At 46.3% G+C, this 20,501-nt stretch overlaps 1 protein-coding gene across 5 annotated transcripts in view; it reads left to right on the forward strand.

The window, feature by feature from the left end:
* LOC139421600 (BAR/IMD domain-containing adapter protein 2-like) overlaps positions 1-20,501 on the forward strand; it is a 134,385-nt gene that overhangs the window by 86,187 nt on the left and 27,697 nt on the right. For all 5 annotated transcript variants that reach the window (XR_011635653.1, XM_071172654.1, XM_071172651.1 and 2 more), the window contains exons 4-6: positions 2,214-2,275; positions 4,336-4,407; positions 9,706-9,843. Coding sequence is in view for 4 of the 5 variants with exons in the window: in XM_071172654.1 (XP_071028755.1) it covers positions 2,214-2,275; positions 4,336-4,407; positions 9,706-9,843 (272 nt within the window). In the remaining variant the exon portion in view is untranslated. The remainder of the gene's footprint in view (positions 1-2,213; positions 2,276-4,335; positions 4,408-9,705; positions 9,844-20,501) is intronic.

The following is a 20,501-nucleotide window of genomic DNA, read 5'->3' on the forward strand; positions in this document are numbered from 1 at the left end:
GACCAGAGTCTTTTTAACATTAGATCTGAGATGGTTCAGTCTTAACATTTGAACTGAGATGGATCAGAGTCTTAACATTAGAACTGAGATGGCTCAGAGTCTTAACATTAGAACTGAGATGGTTCAGAGTCTTAACATTAGAACTGAGATGGATCAGAGTCTTAACATTAGAACTGAGATGGATCAGGCCCCATCTTCTTAACATCAGATGGTTCTGAGGACTTGATGGAAGTTGTTCTCTGATTCCTTTGAGTTCCCTGATAGAACTTTAAGAATTTCAGTTTCGACAGATTTCTAAGGTTTGAAGACGTAGACTCTTTTATGTTCTTTAGTAAAGGGTCATCAAACACAGAACTATAAGACTAGTTTTGACTTTGTGGTCGAGGTTCTTCACAAATATTTCACACATTTAATAAATGTGCTATTTGAAAATGTATTTCCATTGTAAATGGCTTTGCTTTAATCAGAAATGGACTTTGGGTCTGGCTATTTTACCCATGTGTATTTAGAGTAGAAACGTAGTCTAGTCCATACTCCTCTGGTGTTAAAGGAGGGTTTGGACTTGGTAATGGGAACCTGTTTCCATCCTCTTTGTAATGTCTCTCTCTCTTCTTCTCTCTCTCTGTCTCTCTGTGTGTGTTTCTGTCTCTCTCTGTGTATTTCTGTCTCTCTCTGTGTATTTCTGTCTCTCTCTGTGTATTTCTGTCTCTCTCTGTGTATTTCTGTCTCTCAAGGTCTGTCCTTCTCAATCTAGATATTTTGTTCCTTTTCTTTACAATGCATTGCATAATCAGAAGAGGCAGCGTGTAGGTATATTAAAAACACCAGGATAAATCTTCCACTGGCTGCATGACTCTCCCTCTCCTTCTTTAGTTCTCTCTCTCTTACTCCTCTTTCGTTTGGAGATTAACTGTTGTTTTTTGTTTATTATTTGTCATATTGCCAATATAAAGATCAACCAACCAATATGTTTGATCTCCACATAAAACAGCACCAGTTATATAAAGTTTGAATAATATATATTTTTTGCTTGTACCACTTTTTGAAGTTTCTTTCACTACAACTTCTTTAGAAGATGTCCTTCTCGTTTATTTGCATCATTTCCTTCCCTTCTCCTTTCCTTTCTGTCTTGTTTAATGTGTCATTGTATTTTATTTATCTGTTAAATGTGTTTCCTGTTGAGACATCCAAATGTTCCACCATGCACCATCCTGGCTACCAGTCTGTCCTCTGTCTGTTAGTGCGTCTGTTGTGTCGTTGTGTTGCTGCATGGGCTCTCTGCACACTGGGATCTCTCTTGCTCTCTCTCCTCTCTCCTGCTCTCTCTCTCGCTCTCTCTCCTCCCTCCTGCTCTCTCTCTCTCTCCTCCCTCCTGCTCTCTCTCTCTCTCCCCTCTCCTGCTCTCTCTCTCTCTCTCTCCCCTCTCCTGCTCTCTCTCCCCCCTCTCCTGCTCTCTCTCCCCCCTCTCCTGCTCTCTCTCCCCCCTCTCCTGCTCTCTCTCCCCCCTCTCCTGCTCTCTCTGCCCCCTCTCCTGCTCTCTCTCTCCCCTCTCCTGCTCTCTCTCTCCCCTCTCCTGCTCTCTCTCTCTCCCCTCTCCTGCTCTCTCTCTCCCCTCTCCTGCTCTCTCTCTCCCCTCTCCTGCTCTCTCTCTCCCCTCTCCTGCTCTCTCTCTCCCCTCTCCTGCTATCTCTCTCCCCTCTCCTGCTATCTCTCTCCCCTCTCCTGCTCTCTCTCTCCCCTCTCCTGCTCTCTCTCTCCCCTCTCCTGCTCTCGCTCTCCCCTCTCCTGCTCTCGCTCTCCCCTCCTGCTCTCTCTCTCCCCTCTCCTGCTCTCTCTCCCCTCTCCTGCTCTCTCTCCCCTCTCCTGCTCTCTCTCTCCCCTCTCCTGCTCTCTCTCGCCCCTCTCCTGCTCTCTCTCGCCCCTCTCCTGCTCTCTCTTGCTCTCTCTCCCCTCTCTTGCTCTCTCACCCCTCTATTGCTCTCTCTCCCCTCTCCTGCTCTCTCTCTCCCCTCTCCTGCTCTCTCTCCCCTCTCTCCCCTCTCCCCTCCTCCTCCTCCCCTCTCTTGCTCTCTCTCGTAAGCAGATTGCTAGAGGAGATGGTGTACCCTCTCCTCCTCTCTCTCTCCAGGTGGGAAAGGGCCCTCTCCTGCACTCTCTCCCCTGTCTGTAGTGAGGGATGTTTGTTGACATCTGCTCTGTGTGTTTCTCTTTAGGGGACGTGCTGTTTCAGATGGCTGAGGTCCACAGACAGATCCAAGTACAGCTAGAGGAGATGGTGGGTATATCAACCTTCATAAGGAATTTATGACACAATCGTAAGCAGATTGCTAGAGGAGATGGTGTACTGTAGGAATAGAGGTCAAATAACTTTGATTTAAATGCTGAGCTGTAGTCTAAGAACAGCATTCTCATGTAGGTGTTCCTTCTGTCTGTATCCGCAGGTGGGAAAGGGCAGTGTGGCTCCAACTCCAAAAAGTTCTGGGACAGTAAAGTAGAGATTGATTCCCTGATCCACCTCTACGCAGACGACACCATTCTATATACTTCCGGCCCGTCCTTGGACACTGTGCTATCTAACCTCCAAACGAGCTTCAATGCCATACAGCACTCCTTCCGTGGCCTCCAACTGCTCTTCTAGTGTCGTACCTAGGTGTCTGGCTAGACTCTAAACTCTCCTTCCAGGAAAATCAAATCAAGAGTCGGCTTTCTATTCCGCAACAAAGCCTCCTTCACTCACGCCGCCAAACTTACCCTATAAAACTGACTATCCTACCGATCCTCGACTTCGGCGATGTCATCTACAAAATTGCTTCCAACACTCTACTCAGCAAAGATGCAGTTTATCACAGTGCCATCCGTTTTGTCACTAAAGCACCTTATACCACCCACCACTGCGACTTGTATGCTCTAATCGGCTGGCCCTCGCTACATATTCGTCGCCAGACCCACTGGCTCCAGTCTACAAGTCCATGCTAGGTAAAGCTCCGCCTTATCTCAGTTCACTGGTTACGATGGCAACACCCATCCGTAGCACGCGCTCCAGCAGGTGTATCTCACTGATCATCCCTAAAGCCAACACCTCAGTTCCAGTTCTCTGCTGCCTGTGATTGTGTCGTCTGTTGGGGAGGTACGCAAATTAGAGTGGGTCCAGGGTGTCTGGGATGATGGTGTTGATGTGAGCCATGACAAGTCTTTCAAAGCAGTTCATGGCTACAGATGTGGGTGCTACAGGGCGATAGTAATTTAGATTAGTTACCGTGGTGTTCTTGGGCACAGGGACTATGGTGGTCAGTGAAGACACTTGCAAGCTGGTCAGCGCATGCGCCGAGTATGCAATATGGTAATCCATTTGGCCCTGTTAATGTTAACCTGTTTCAAGGTCTTACTCACATTGGCTACGGCGAGTGTGATCACACAGTTGTCTGGAACAGCTGGTGCTCTCATGCATGATTCAGTGTTGCTTGCCTCGAAGCGAGCATAGAAGGTATTTAGCTCGTCTGGTAGGCTTGCGTCACCGGGCAGCTCGCGGCTGGGTTTCCCTTTGTAATGCGTGATAGTTTGTAAGCCCTGCCACAATAAAGACACGCCCCCTCCCCTGAGCGTACCTGAAGCTGCCGTTCTGTCCTGTTAATAAAGACACGCCCCCTCCCCTGAGCGTACCTGAAGCTGACGTTCTGTCCTGTTAATAAAGACACGCCCCCTCCCCTGAGCGTACCTGAAGCTGACGTTCTGTCCTGTTAATAAAGACACGCCCCCTCCCCTGAGCGTACCTGAAGCTGACGTTCTGTCCTCTTAATAAAGACACGCCCCCTCCCCTGAGCGTACCTGAAGCTGACGTTCTGTCCTGTTAATAAAGACACGCCCCCTCCCCTGAGCGTACCTGAAGCTGACGTTCTGTCCTCTTAATAAAGACACGCCCCCTCCCCTGAGCGTACCTGAAGCTGACGTTCTGTCCTGTTAATAAAGACACGCCCCCTCCCCTGAGCGTACCTGAAGCTGACGTTCTGTCCTGTTAATAAAGACACGCCCCCTCCCCTGAGCGTACCTGAAGCTGCCGTTCTGTCCTGTTAATAAAGACACGCCCCCTCCCCTGAGCGTACCTGAAGCTGCCGTTCTGTCCTGCCGATGGATAGAAAAAACAGCTGTTGTAAAACCAGCGTTATAAGCAGGTATTTGTGTTACTCTAAGGCTTCAAATATATTATATTCCTCCTATATGATCACATGATCAGGATGAACACCTGGTCCTAACTCTGTTCTGTTGTGAGAGTGATGTCACCGTTTAACCCTGTGCTTCTCTACACCCCTCAATCTCTCCATATGTCTGTCCATGCAGCTGAAGTCTTTCCACAACGAGCTGCTGTCTGAGCTGGAGAAGAAGGTTGAGCTGGATGCTCGTTACCTGACGGTGAGCATCTGACTAAATGGCTGAAACACACACACACACACACACACACACACACACTAGGGCTGTGACGATATCCGTATAGCAATGGTTTTTCCATGCCAAAAATGAAAACACAAAGCATATTTAACTCTTTGTTCCTTTTAAAAACCTGCTGTAGAATATTGTGTGCTGTAGCTTGGGGGGAAAATACAGGACTCTGGATGACAACATAATGATGTTTGTTTCCAACATGCGGGCTGTTTTCCTTAAGAAGTTTTAAATCCGCTTTGTTTTCTGTTTCCTTCCCAACATACTAACGATTATCATCCCGGCCCAAACACACACACACACTTTGTGTTTGAACAGCTACCCTTTCACCTACTGTCCCCCGTCAGCACCACAGTTATTCAGCACCACAGTTATTCAGCACCACAGTTATTCAGACCACAGTTATTCAGCACCACAGTTATTCAGCACCACAGTTATTCAGCACCACAGTTATTCAGCACCACAGTTATTCAGACCACAGTTATTCAGCACCACAGTTATTCAGACCACAGTTATTCAGACCATGTCTCTCTTTCACCTACTATCCCCCATCAGCACCACAGTTATTCAGCACCACAGTTATTCAGCACCACAGTTATTCAGCAGCACAGTTATTCAGCACCACAGTTATTCAGCACCACAGTTATTCAGCACCACAGTTATTCAGACCATGTCTGTCTTTCACCTACTGTCCCCTGTCAGCACCACAGTTATTCAGCACCACAGTTATTCAGACCATGTCTGTCTTTCACCTACTGTCCACCTTCACCACAGTTATTCAGACCATGTCTGTCTTTCACCTACTGTCCACCTTCACCACAGTTATTCAGCACCACAGTTATTCAGCACCACAGTTATTCAGACCATGTCTGTCTTTCACCTACTGTCCCCTGTCAGCACCAGTTATTCAGCACCACAGTTATTCAGCACCACAGTTATTCAGACCATGTCTGTCTTTCACCTACTGTCCACCTTCACCACAGTTATTCAGACCATGTCTGTCTTTCACCTACTGTCCCCTGTCAGCACCACAGTTATTCAGCACCACAGTTATTCAGCACCACAGTTATTCAGACCATGTCTGTCTTTCACCTCCTGTCCCCCTTCACCACAGTTATTCAGCACCACCGTTATTCAGCACCACAGTTATTCAGCACCACAGTTATTCAGCCCATGTCTTTGCCAAAGTGTTTGGTGTTCGTACTCTGGACCTCCATTTAAACAGTACGGCTCCTTTTCCGGAAAATGAAGCTTTTGAGAAAACAACTCTTTAGAATATTTAGAAACGACATAACCAATAAGCAAAGAGAGAATTACAACCTAACATTTCCTGCAGCATGCATTGAAGTCTGAAGCAGCAGGAGTGATATACTTAGAATGAGTGGGCTGTGAGCGGGCTGCAACCAGCCAACTCCATGTGGAGGAGCAGCAGTGTGGCTGTGCTGCAGGTTAGGGGGACGAGGTGGTGCTGTCATCATCATACACCATTGTACTAGCTGTAGAATTAGACTGTTGGGTATGCTAGTTATAGCATTAGACTGTTGGGTACGCTAGTTATAGCATTAGACTTTGTTGGGTACGCTAGTTATAGCATTAGACTTTGTTGGGTACACTAGCTGTAGCATTAGCCTGTTGGGTACGCTAGCTGTAGCATTAGCCTGTTGGGTACGCTAGCTGTAGCATTAGCCTGTTGGGTACGCTAGCTGTAGCATTAGCCTGTTGGGTACGCTAGCTGTAGCATTAGCCTGTTGGGTACGCTAGCTGTAGCATTAGCCTGTTGGGTACGCTAGCTGTAGCATTAGCCTGTTGGGTACACTAGCTGTAGCATTAGCCTGTTGGGTACACTAGCTGTAGCATTAGCCTGTTGGGTACACTAGCTGTAGCATTAGCCTGTTGGGTATGCTACGCCAGGGTACCCCAATTGGCGGCCCGCAGGGTTTCTATCTGAGCCAAAAAAAGTAGTGTGTATGTATATATATATATATATATATATATATATTTATTTTCATTGTTGGAAATACTGTAAGACTGTAAAAACACCAGAAAATAATCTCCAAGTGATTTTATTTTAAGAAATCTGTTCCCCAAGTATTCCCATGCATAATAGAGACGTGATCGTATACAAACGTAAGCAAGGTTTCTGTCTGTTTCTCTGTGTGGACATCCAGGTATCCCTCCAGCAGCCCTCTCCTCTCCATAGCTTGTTTGTCTCTGTTCCGTCCGGCAGTCTGTGGTCGGTCTTTCTTAGAATTCTATTATTATTTTGAAGTCCATTTTATTTATTCTCTCTGTCACACTGTTCTGTGGGCGACAGTGTGTACCTCCCAGTGTGTACCACCCTATTCCCTATGTAGTGCACTACTGTTGACCAAAATCAATAGGGTTCTGGTTAAAAGTAGTACACTGTATAGGCAATAGGATGCCATTTTGGATACTGCCAGTGAGTGTTCTGGGAACTCTTATGAAACTGGGTTCAAACCGAACCCTGCCAATAGCTGATGTTAAATAGGCCTCATTCTGTAGTAACTGGAGGCTATACCCACAATGAATCTCTGTTTTTTTATTGCCGCTATAGACCCATCAGAGATGTTTCTGTTCCGTTACACTGATAAGAGATCAACGATCAATTGGTTCAGTAATCCTCTGATGCTTCTTTTTTTCAATAGGAAAACACACACACACACACACACACACACACAGAACACCCTTTTCCTTTCTGAATGCCATCTGTCAAACAAGCCAGAGTCCTTATACATTATCACCCATCTCTGGCACCCTATTCCCTATATAGTGCACTACTACCCTATGGAATTTCATTAAAAGTAGTGGACTATCTAGGGCCCTCAAACTCAACTCTGGACCTTGAAGCCAGTTCCACTACTTTTTTTTATTCATTGTTCCCCTCTAATCAGGCACTGACTTAGACCTGGGACATCAAGTGGATCTAGTTAATTATCAGGTAGGACAGAAAACCAGCGGGCTCTGGACCTCGTAGGGTAAGAGTTGAGTACCCCTGGAATAGGGAATAGGGGGCCATTTTGAACCTAGCCTTGTTCTGGGTATTACAATGGCATCAATTCACAGTAATGAATTCCTTTAAAAATGGCATCAGCGATAATAGCAATGGCTTTGCTTTGTGAATTATTCATGTTTCTTGTGAGTCATTTCAGGAAAAACAGACATTTTCCATCAGGAAGGAAACTTGTAGCTACACTACTCCCCATGGAGGAATCTCTCTCTCTCACTCTCTCACTCACTGACTTCTACTCAGACAAAATCCCACTAATTTATCAGGAATGCATTTTTAGAGCATCTTTTTGGTATATCTGAAAAGGGGTAGGCGGTAAACAACATGAACAAATAAAAGCCACCTGAAGACCTCGTCCCTTTTCCCACTACGAGACATGAAGGAGAGTCTGAGGAACCGGGTGGCGAAAGAGAATTCTACTTTTCACATTACACCCTTACCTTTCGTTGTGGCTTGGACCGCAGCTCAAATTGAATTTTTTGTATTTTTTGTAACCTTTATTTAACTAGGCAAGTCAGTTAAGAACACATTCTTATTTTCAATGACGGCATAGTGGGTTAACTGCCTGTTCAGGGGCAGAACGACAGATTTTGTACCTTATCAGCTCGGGGGTTTGAACTTGCAACCTTCCGGTTACTAGTCCAACGCTCTAACCACTAGGCTACCCTGCCGCCCCAAATTGAGCGTCAGTATCACAGGAGCCACTAGCCAGTAAAGCACAAACAATTCAACAATGACACACTTTTATTCTAAAAACATATTACACTATTGAATAATGCAATATTTCACACGTCTGTACGTGCAGATAATTAAAGGGTTAATTGTCTCGTTTGTAGGCTACACGTTACGTTTTATCAAGACAAAAGCACAGAGTTGCTATAGCAGCAAGTCTTCAAGTACCGTTTGCCTGTCGGAAATGAACGATTCATCCTCTCAAACCAATATAAAGTACAATAGGCTTACTTTACAACAAACCAGGCTTCCTTGACTTATCTCTCTCTCTCTCTCTGTCTTAAAAATTATTACGTTCCTGAAATGCCAAACGGTTGAACAGGAAAACTTACCATAGATTACCAATCCGCTGGACAAAGTTCCCATATAGATTGCTAGTCAGAGACCAGTACAAAGTTTACATTATCTCTATCCATAAAACCTCTTCCTGAGCCCCCCTCTGTTCCACACTGTGTGATCCTGATTCAACTGGTCAGCTCATCATCAAGCCCTTGATGAGTTGAATCACATGTGTTAGTCATGGAATAGGCCAGATTACTGGATGTGGCTAGGGTGGGAGTGGGAGATAACGTGTTGAAGTGAATGTGAGGGAGGATCAGAACACACACACACACACACACACACACACACACACATCATGGTAATCCTGATGAACCCTCCCATAATGGTCTGTCTCCAGCACTGCCACATGATAGACAGCTGTTGAGATGTGCTCAGACAGTTAAGATGACAGGGCTTCAGGAGGCTAATAGACGGTACACACAGGGCCTTAGAGAGAGAAACTCTAAAAGGGCAACTTGTTACATACTCTATGACAGATCCATATAGGGGGACATTGCCCCCTAGACACTGACCTAAGATAAACTCTAAAAGGGCAACTTGTTACATACTCTATGACAGATCCATATAGGGGGACATTGCCCCCTAGACACTGACCTAAGATAAACTCTAAAAGGGCAACTTGTTACATACTCTATGACAGATCCATATAGGGGGGCATTGCCCCCTAGACACTGACCTAAGATAAACTCTAAAAGGGCAACTTGTTACATACTCTATGACAGATCCATATAGGGGGGCATTGCCCCCTAGACACTGACCTAAGATAAACTCTAAAAGGGCAACTTGTTACATACTCTATGACAGATCCATATAGGGGGACATTGCCCCCTAGACACTGACCTAAGATAAACTCTAAAAGGGCAACTTGTTACATACTCTATGACAGATCCATATAGGGGGACATTGCCCCCTAGACACTGACCTAAGATAAACTCTAAAAGGGCAACTTGTTACATACTCTATGACAGATCCATATAGGGGGGCATTGCCCCCTAGACACTGACCTAAGATAAACTCTAAAAGGGCAACTTGTTACATACTCTATGACAGATCCATATAGGGGGACATTGCCCCCTAGACACTGACCTAAGATAAACTCTAAAAGGGCAACTTGTTCTCCCCATTGCTGATAAACTAACTTTCTGTGTGCTCTCTCCTGCCCCCTTCAGGCTGCGTTGAAGAAGTACCAAGTGGAGCACAAGAGTAAGGGAGAGAGTCTGGAGAAGTGTCAGGCTGAACTGAAGAAACTCCGCAGGAAGAGCCAGGGCAGCAAGAACCCCTCCAAGTACGGAGAGAAGGAGATGCAGGTCAGTCTCTATGGAAGGGCCGACAGGCTCGGACGGACGCACGTCTACACGCATGGATGCACGCACACGCGGACAGACACATGGACACACGGCTGCTCTCTTTCTCTCACACGGCTGCTCACTCACTCACTCACTCACTCACTCACTCACTCACTCACACAAGCAAGGGATAAAGGGTTCAACACACACTTTTGCTCACCTCAGGTCCAGGTCTGTTTGTGCCATCTTAGCTAGCTTTAGATGAGTAGTTGGTTAACAGTCTGATGGCCTTGGAACTACAGCTCCACCAGGCTGATGGCTAGCTTTAGATGGTTAGTTGGTAGTACAGCTCCACCAGGCTGATGGCTAGCTTTAGATGGTTAGTTGGTAGTACAGCTCCACCAGGCTGATGGCTAGCTTTAGATGGTTAGTTGGTAGTACAGCTCCACCAGGCTGATGGCTAGCTTTAGATGGTTAGTTGGTAGTACAGCTCCACCAGGCTGATGGCTAGCTTTAGATGGTTAGTTGGTAGTACAGCTCCACCAGGCTGATGGCTAGCTTTATATGCTGATTAGATGCACGCAGGGCCAGGACTGAGGGTGGAGAGTATTGGAGAACCGTGGACACAGTACTGCTCTGCCCTGAGTGTGGCAGGGAGAGAGAGGGCACACAGGCACACACACACACACACACAGGAAGTAAGAAAACAAACTGTTTACTTGTCCTGTTTTGAAACCCTCACTCAGCTTTTTTTCTGTGTCTGTGTTACTCTGGCATGTATTAGTGATTGAAACACTCTGCTCAAGTCCCCTGTTACTGTAGCTCAGCCCTCAGGGTTGGGATGAACGCTGTGTAAAAGCAGGTCTGGTAGCTGTAGCAGGTTTGCTCTTGTAAATGTGTGATTCCAGAGTTAGTGTAAGACCTGCAGTGTAGTGAGGAGTAGCCAGACATAACTGTCAGAGTTAGTGTAAGACCTGCAGTGTAGTGAGGAGTAGCCAGACATAACTGTCAGAGTTAGTGTAAGACCTGCAGTGTAGTGAGGGGTAGCCAGACAGAACTGAGTTAGGAGAGCTGATCCACACTAAAGCTGGAGCCTGACTGCTGCTGTGAGACTGTGATGCTGTGATGCGGAAGCTGTTCAGGGACCATCAATAACATTTATTTAAATCAATCAAATGTATTTATAAAGCCCTTTTTACATCAGCCGATGTCACAAAGTGCTCTACAGAAACCCAGACCCAAAAAACCAAACAGCAAGCAATGCAGGTGTAGAAGCACGGTGGCTAGAAAACACTCTAGAAAGGCAGGAACCTAGGAAGAAACCTAGAGAGGAACCAGGCTCTGAGGGGTGGCCAGTCCTCTTCTGGCTGTACTGGGTTGAGGTTATAACAGTACATGGCCAAGATGTTCAAACGTTCATAGATGAACAGCAGGGTCAAATAATAATAATCACAGTGGTTGTTAGAGGGTGCAACAGGTCAGCACCTCAGGAGTAAATGTCAGTTGGCTTTTCATAGCAGAGAGTTAGAGAGTTGAAAACATCAGGACCGGGACAAGGTGATTGAGTAAAAAGCCCCCACACCACTAGAGGGATATCTTCAAACCACCAACTTACTACCCTGAGACAAGGCCGTGTACAGACCATGAAGATCTCCCCCCACGGCACGAACCCGAGGGGGGCGCCAACCCGGACCGGAAGATCACATCAGCGATGCCCCCCTCCTAGGGGGAGCTTTTCATGTTTTGCTGGGCTACCCTGTTACCTCTCCTGGATGCTCCAGCCCTTCCTCTGGTGACAGGGACAGTCTAGAAGTGTTAGATTGCCACTGTGTGACGTTGGGACGATAAGCATTTTGCTACATGTGTATGTGACCAATAACATGTGATTTGATTTGATGAGGTTCTATCTATTCAAAGCATAGTTCGAAGATATTGAGCATCAAAGTTTTCAGATCTCAGAACTGTTTTGTAGTGACTTCTTCTTCTTTCATAACCCATTAAGGTCCTCACCTTAAAGGTTCCTAAAGTGCAGAGTATCAAAACCCTGAGACATTTGTAAATATATAATTTTTAGAGGGGTGCAATTGCAGATAGAACCTTTAATGTTGAACCCAGATTGATATTTCAGAGCCGTAAGGTCCTATCTGACACAGTCCAGTTTTTAGACATGTTCAGTTTTTACTGGCAAAGACGTGTGGTTCTGATTGGTCCGTCTGTATTTGTTCAGGCTTTTGATTGGCTTGCATTGGGGTTTATGCAGATAGAACTTTCTAGTCTAGTACTTTTTCAAGAACCATCTGTATATGCATATGGGACTAACTCCTATGGGACTAACTCCTATGGGAACTAACTCCTATGGGAACTAACTCCTATGGGAACTAACTCCTATGGGGACTAACTCCTATGGGGACTAACTCCTATGGGGACTAACTCCTATGGGGACTAACTCCTATGGGGACTAACTCCTATGGGGACTAACTCCTATGGGGACTAACTCCTATGGGGACTAACTCCTATGGGGACTAACTCCTATGGGACTCACTCCTATGGGAACTAACTCTTATTTGACAAAAATGTCAGATTGAACCTTAGTCTCAAGGTCTCTGTATTGTGTCTGTCAGAGTACCAGGGAGAGAGTGTTGAGTACTGTGATGTATAGAGCACTATCTAACACTGTCTCCAGCCCAATTCCTTTAGCAGACTTATGTTACCTTGTAATATATGTTCTACTACCTCACCCACAGCATACCATGGGTCATCCTCAGTCAGTCCCATCCTCCAGCCCAATTCCTTTAGCAGACTTATGTTACCTTGTAATATATGTTCTACTACCTCACCCACAGCATACCATGGGTCATCCTTAGTCAGTCCCATCCTCCAGCCCAATTCCTTTAGCAGACTTATGTTACCTTGTAATATATGTTCTACTACCTCACCCACAGCATACCATGGGTCATCCTCAGTCAGTCCCATCCTCCCCTGAAAGCTTGATTCAGCATATTTTATCAGGGAGTCAAACTCTGACCAAGTCCTTTTTATACAGATGAGCTCTGAATGACAAACTCCGACCAAGGCCTCTTTATACAGATGAGCTCTGAATGACAAACTCGGACCAAGTCCTCTTTATACAGATGAGCTCTGAATGACAAAAATACACACAGGAAATGCAAAACAAAACAAAAACAATGTCACAGAAAACAAACACATCGGACGTGTCCCAATTCCCATACTTGCATTCTAAATAGTAGTCATTTTAGGTTTTCGAGAATAGAACGTTTTAGTAGTGTGAAATTTAAACAATCAGGTCTGCTTTAAATGTGAGGATGTTATAGTGCTTCTACTACCTGCATTGCTTGCTGTTTGGGGTTTTAGGCTGGGTTTCTGTACAGCACTTTGAGATATCAGCTTATGTACGAAGGGCTATATAAATAAATTTGATTTGATTTGATATAGTCATTTTGGCTTTTCATCTAGTAGAATTCACTGAGGAAGAGAACGGTCTTTCCAGACTGTTTGACAACAACTGTTAATGAGATAAGAGGACATGATGCACCCGAATCAACCAATGGCGCATTAGGGTTACACATTCTCTGTTGGGGTGAGCCTAGTATGTTGATTCAAAAAGTATGGCTTGGCTGTTCGCTTTGTTGGGCCCACCTGCAGACAGGTCCAACTCATCTAGCCTTGGTCCTAATAACACACGGTACCTTACCAGGGAGAGGAGAAAGCAATCTCCCTTCTCATTTTCACACTGCTCAATTTTCCTGATCATATCACGTACAGTATGGCTGTGGGCGAGGGAGGGAGAGAAGGAGGGGGGAGTCAACTCATTTGTGCTGGAGCCCCACTGGGACTAAGCAACTACAGCTTACAGTCCCCCTCACACACACACCCCACAGGGACTACAGAACCGCAGCCTACAGTCCGACACAGACTCTTATACCGCCAACATTGAAACAGCAGCCAACTACAGTAGTACCTCACCAGCCTGGCAACAGCAGCCAACTACAGTAGTACCTCACCAGCATGGGAACAGCAGCCAACTACAGTAGTACCTCACCAGCCTGGGAATAACAGCCAGCTACAGTAGTACCTCACCAGCATGGGAACAGCAGCCAACTACAGTAGTACCTCACCAGCCTGGGAATAACAGCCAGCTACAGTAGTACCTCCCCAGCCTGGGAACAACAGCCAGCTACAGTAGTACCTCCCCAGCCTGGGAACAACAGCCAGCTACAGTAGTACCTCCCCAGCCTGGGAACAACAGCCAGCTACAGTAGTACCTCCCCAGCCTGGGAACAACAGCCAGCTACAGTAGTACCTCCCCAGCCTGGGAACAACAGCCAGCTACAGTAGTACCTCACCAGCCTGGGAACAGCAGCCAGCTACAGTAGTACCTCAACAGCCTGGGAACAGCAGCCAGCTACAGTAGTACCTCCCCAGCCTGGGAACAACAGCCAGCTACAGTAGTACCTCCCCAGCCTGGGAACAACAGCCAGCTACAGTAGTACCTCACCAGCCTGGGAACAACAGCCAGCTACAGTAGTACCTCCCCAGCCTGGGAACAACAGCCAGCTACAGTAGTACCTCACCAGCCTGGGAACAGCAGCCAGCTACAGTAGTACCTCACCAGCCTGGGAACAACAGCCAACTACAGTAGTACCTCACCAGCCTGGGAACAACAGCCAACTACAGTAGTACCTCACCAGCCTGGGAACAGCAGCCAGCTACAGTAGTACCTCACCAGCCTGGGAACAGCAGCCAGCTACAGTAGTACCTCACCAGCCTGGGAACAGCAGCCAGCTACAGTAGTACCTCACCAGCCTGGGAACAACAGCCAGCTACAGTAGTACCTCACCAGCCTGGGAACAACAGCCAGCTACAGTAGTACCTCAACAGCCTGGGAACAGCAGCCAGCTACAGTAGTACCTCACCAGCCTGGGAACAACAGCCAGCTACAGTAGTACCTCCCCAGCCTGGGAACAGCAGCCAGCTACAGTAGTACCTCACCAGCCTGGGAACAACAGCCAGCTACAGTAGTACCTCACCAGCCTGGGAACAACAGCCAACTACAGTAGTACCTCACCAGCCTGGGGGGACTATATCTAACATGGTAATGCTATCAGAGAAACTGATTAAAAGCTGATTGATTGGAATTAATCATTCTAACACACACCTTCTAACAGGGTTGTGAATGTTGAACGCTGATGTTGTTTTTCCTCATAATATAATAGACACTCTAAACATGTGTTTAAGATTATGTTTCCTCATAATATAATAGACACTCTAAACATGTGTTTAAGATGGCGGTGGGTGTGACAGAATGTTTTCTTCTCTTCTGTTGTGTCAGGGAAGTAAATGATGTGTGAGTGCAGTCTGGTGGAGGACAGGAATGGTTAGGTTCTCTGTTTGTTGTTCGCTCTCTGTGAGTGCAGTCTGGTGGAGGACAGGAATGGTTAGGTTCTCTGTTTGTTGTTCGCTCTCTGTGAGTGCAGTCTGGTGGAGGACAGGAATGGTTAAGGTTCTCTGTGTTTGTTGTTCGCTCTCTGTCTGTCTTTTTCACCATCTCTTTCCCTCCTCCCTCCCCCTCCTACATCCCTGTGCTCAGTGCTTTTTCTTTGCCTTTTGTAGCACGACACACACACCCCAACATCACACACACACACACACACACACACACACACACACACACACACACACACACACACACACACACACACACACACACACACACACACACACACCCCAACACCACACACACACACACACGCGCTGCTTAGTAGCCCTGTGATGTTAATGTTACTAATGATCTCGTTATGTCGTTGACTAGAGTGGACCAAGGCTAGATGCAGCAGGAAGGACCTTCAGATGAATATTACACTCCCCAACATCACACACACACCCCAACACACACACACACACACACACACACACACACACACACACACACACACACACACACACACCCCAACACTACACACACACACACCCCAACACCACACACACACACACACACACACACACACACACACACACCCCAACACTACACACACACACACCCCAACACCACACACACACACACACACACCCCAACACCACACACACACACACACACACACACACACACACACACACCAACACTACACACACACACACCCCAACACCACACACACACACACCCCAACACCACACACACACACACCCCAACACCACACACACACACACACACACACACACACACACACACACACACACACACACACACACACACACACCCCAACACTACACACACACACACCCCAACACTACACACACACACACCCCAACACCACACACACACACACACCACACACACACACACACACACCCACCCCAACACCACACACACACACACACCCACCCCAACACCACACACACCCCAACACCACACACACATCCCAACACCACACACACACACACCACACACACACCTCGACGCCACACATGCGCACACCCCCGACGCTGTCCTAACCGATTGTATATACAGTTGAAGTCAGAAGTTTTCATACACTTAGGTTGGAGACATTAAAACTCGTTTTTCAACCAGTCCACAAATTTCTTGTTGACAAACTATTGTTTTTGCAAGTCGGTTAGGATCTACTTGTGCGTGACACAAGTAAATGTTCCAACAATAGTTTACAGACAGATTATTTCACTTATAATTCACTGTAACACAATTCCAGTGGGTCAGAAGTTTACATACACTAAGTTGACTGCCTTTAAAGAGCTTGGAAAATTCCAGAAAATAATATCATGGCTTTAGAAGCTTCTGATAGGCTAATTGACATAATTTGAGTCAATTGGAGGTGTACCTGTGGATGTATTTCAAGGCCTACCTTCAAACTCAGTGCCTCTTTGCTTGACATCATGGGAAAATCTAAAGAAATCAGCCAAGACCTCAGAAAAATATTGTAGACCTCCACAAGTATGGTTCATCCTTGGGAGCAATTTCCAAATGCCTGAAGATACCACGCTCATCTGTATAAACAATAGTACGCAAGTATAAAACTATGGGACCACGCAGCCGTCGTACCGCTCAGGAAGGAGACGCGCTCTGTCTCCTAGTAATGAACATACTTTGGTGCGAAAAGTGCAAATCAATCCCCAACAACAGCAAAGGACCTTGTGAAGAGACTGGAGGAAACAGGTACAAAAGTATCTATATCCACAGTAAAAATGCGTCCTATATCGACATAACCTGAAAGGCCACTCAGCAAGGAAGAAGCCACTGCTCCAAAACTGCCAGACTACGGTTTGCAACTGCACACGGGGACAAAGATCGTACTTTTTGGAGAAATTCCTCTGGTCTGATGAAACAAAAATAGAACTGTTTGGCCATAATGACCATCATCATGTTTGGAGGAAAAAGGGGGTTGCTTGCAAGCCGAAGAACACCATCCCAACCGTGAAGCACAGGGTTGGCAGCCTCATGTTGTAGGGGTGATTTGCTGCAGGATTGACTGATGCACTTCACAAAATACATGGCATCATGAGGATGGAAAATTATGTGGATATATTGAAGGAACATCACAAGACATCAGTTCAAGCTTGGTCGCAACTGGGTCTTCCAAATGGTCAATGACCCCAAGCATACTTCCAAAGTTGTGGCAAAATGGCTTAAGGACAACAAAGTCAAGGCCATCACAAAGCCCTGACCTCAATCCTGTAGAAAATTTGTGGGCAGAATTGAAAAAGCGTGTGCAAGCAAAGAAGCCTAGATCCTGACTCAGTTACACCAGCTCTGTCAAGAGGAATGGGCCAAAATTCACCCAACTTATTGTGGGAAGCTTGTGGAAGACTACCCAAAACATTTGACCCAAGTTAAACAATTTAAGGGCAATGCTACCAAATACTAATTGAGTGTATGTATACGTCTGACCCACTGGGAATGTGATGAAAGAAATAAAAGCTGAAATAAATCATTCTTGTGTGTGTGTGTGTGTGTGTGTGTGTGTGTGTGTGTGTGTGTGCAGTGAAGAGGCGACTCTGGGATGCTGTCCTTCTAGGCAGAGTTCCTCTGTCCAGTGTCTGTGTTCTTTTGCCCATCTTAATCTTTTATTTTTATTAGCCAGTCTGAGATATGGCTTTTTCTTTGCAACTGCGTGGAAGGCCAGCATCGCGGAGTCACCTCTTCAAAACTGCTGTTTTGCGGGTACTATGTAATGAAGCTGCCAGTTGAGGACTTGTGTGGCACCTGTTTGTCAAACTAGACACTCTAATGTACTTGTCCTTTTGCTCAGTTGTGCACCGGGGCCTCCCACTCCTCTTTCTATTCTGGTTTGAGCCAGTTTGCGCTGTTCTGTGAAGGGAGCAGTGCACAGCGTTGTACGAGATCTTCAGTTTCTTGGCAATTTCTCGCATGGAATGGCCTTCATTTCTCAGAACAAGAATAGACTGATGAGTTTCAGAGGAAAGTTCTTTGTGCTTTTCTTTAAAAAACAAGGACATTTCTAAGTGACCCCAAACTTTTGAACAGAAATGGATGGATGGATGGATGGATAGAGAGAGAGAGAGAGAGAGAGATAGATGGATAGGATGGTTGTGTGTGCAGGAATAAAGCACAGGAACAGCATCATGTACTGTTCATTCTTTTATTAGTCTTTGATGCCCAGCACTTCTGGATACATGTAGCATGGGCCCATCACCTACACACAGTTCAGAAATGAACCGGCTATAAGTTTTAGTGAGCTTCCTTGGTCTGGAATAATGGACTAGACTATTGATCTCCTACTCAATCATCAAGTTTGCCGATGATACAACAGTTGTAGGCCTGATTTACTAACAGTGACAGCCTACAAGGAGGAGGTGAGAGCCCTGGTGGAGTGGTGCCGGGAAAACAGCCTCTCCCTTAATGTCAACAAAACAAAGGAGCTGATCGTGGACTTGCAGAGAGAACACACCCCCATCCACATCGATGGGGCTGCTCTGGAGAGGGTGAAAAGCTTCAAGTTCCTCTGCTTGCACATCACTGACAATCTGAAATGGTCCACTCACACAGACAGTGTGGTGACGAAGGCGCAATAGCACCTCTTCAACCTCAGGAGGCTGAAGAAATGTCACAGGAAGGCAGAGAAGATCATCATGGACCTCAGCCACCACCTGAGCCTGACCTCAGCCACCACCTGAGCCTGACCTCTGCCACCACCTGAGCCTGACCTCTGCCACCACCTGAGCCAGGCAGGCCAAAGCTCCATCCCACCAAAACAGGCTGAAATGTCAGTCTTTTCAAACGTGCTGGTCCAGATACTGTCTTTTCTCTCTCGCTCTGCAGTATGTAGCGTGACTCATTCCACAGCAGTCTAACTTTTTCACGAAACAGAAATAACTAATAAAGAAGAGAATAAAACCATCTTCGTCTTGTCAGACTTCTGTATTCCATTCTGTGCTGTAATGGTTCATTGGAATGGTTCCCATCACGACTACTGACTCGCTTTATTGCTCTACTCTGGCTAGGGGACACGGACACACACAGAGACACACACAGAGACACAGACACAGACACAGACACAGACACAGACACAGACACAGCGACACACACACACAGAGACACACACACACACACACACACACACACACACACACACACACACAGAGAGAGAGAGAGACAGGAATCTCTAGTCATGATCCTTCCATCTCAGGTTGTGTCTGCTCTGAGTTGTTGTAAAGAATAGTTGGTGGGTTTATCCTAATGCACAAGCTATTTCATCCAACTAAATGAGTTTTGATGTTGTTCAGTTTCATCTGTCTGGTTTTGTTGATTCCAACGCAGTTGAAATTCCAATGTACGGGTGTCCACTGTTCGTCAGTGGGGAAACAGCGCCCAGTGCTGGTGAAGATGTGTAACTGCTCTGTCTCAAACACAACCAAACAACCTAATGGAAGAAAACTGAACTCTCCTTTTTGTTTCAAAGGTTTTCCATTTGGAGTAAACATTTTCCATTACAATTTTTTTTTTCAACTGTTCGCTATGGTCTTCGTCTAATGAATACACCCCAGAGCTCAGTGTATAGTGGCACATTTCAAATCTAATCAGCCTCGTTCCTTTCGGCTCTAATCAGCCTCGTTCCTTTCGGCTCTAATCAGCCTCGTTCCTTTCGGTTCTAATCAGCCTCGTTCCTTTCGGCTCTAATAAGCCTCGCTCTAATCAGCCTCGTTCCTTTCGGCTCTAATCAGCCTCGTTCCTTTCGGCTCTAATCAGCCTCGTTCCTTTCGGCTCTAATCAGCCTCGTTCCTTTCAGTTCTAATCAGCCTCGTTCTAATCAGCCTCGTTCCTTTCAGTTCTAATCAGACTCGTTATAATCAGCCTCGTTCCTTTCAGTTCTAATCAGCCTCGTTCTAATCAGCCTCGTTCCTTTCAGTTCTCATCAGCCTCGTTCCTTTCAGTTCTAATCAGCCTCGTTCCTTTCAGTTCTAATCAGCCTCGTTCCTTTCAGTTCTAATCAGCCTCGTTCTAATCAGCCTCGTTCCTTTCGGTTCTAATCAGCCTCGTTCCTTTCAGCTCTAATCAGCCTCGCTCTAATCAGCCTCGTTCCTTTCGATTCTAATCAGCCTCGTTCCTTTCAGTTCTAATCAGCCTCGTTCTAATCAGCCTCGTTCCTTTCGGTTCTAATCAGCCTCGTTCCTTTCAGCTCTAATCAGCC

Source organism: Oncorhynchus clarkii, chromosome 12 (assembly GCF_045791955.1).
Source record: "Oncorhynchus clarkii lewisi isolate Uvic-CL-2024 chromosome 12, UVic_Ocla_1.0, whole genome shotgun sequence".
Lineage (NCBI taxonomy): Eukaryota > Metazoa > Chordata > Actinopteri > Salmoniformes > Salmonidae > Oncorhynchus > Oncorhynchus clarkii.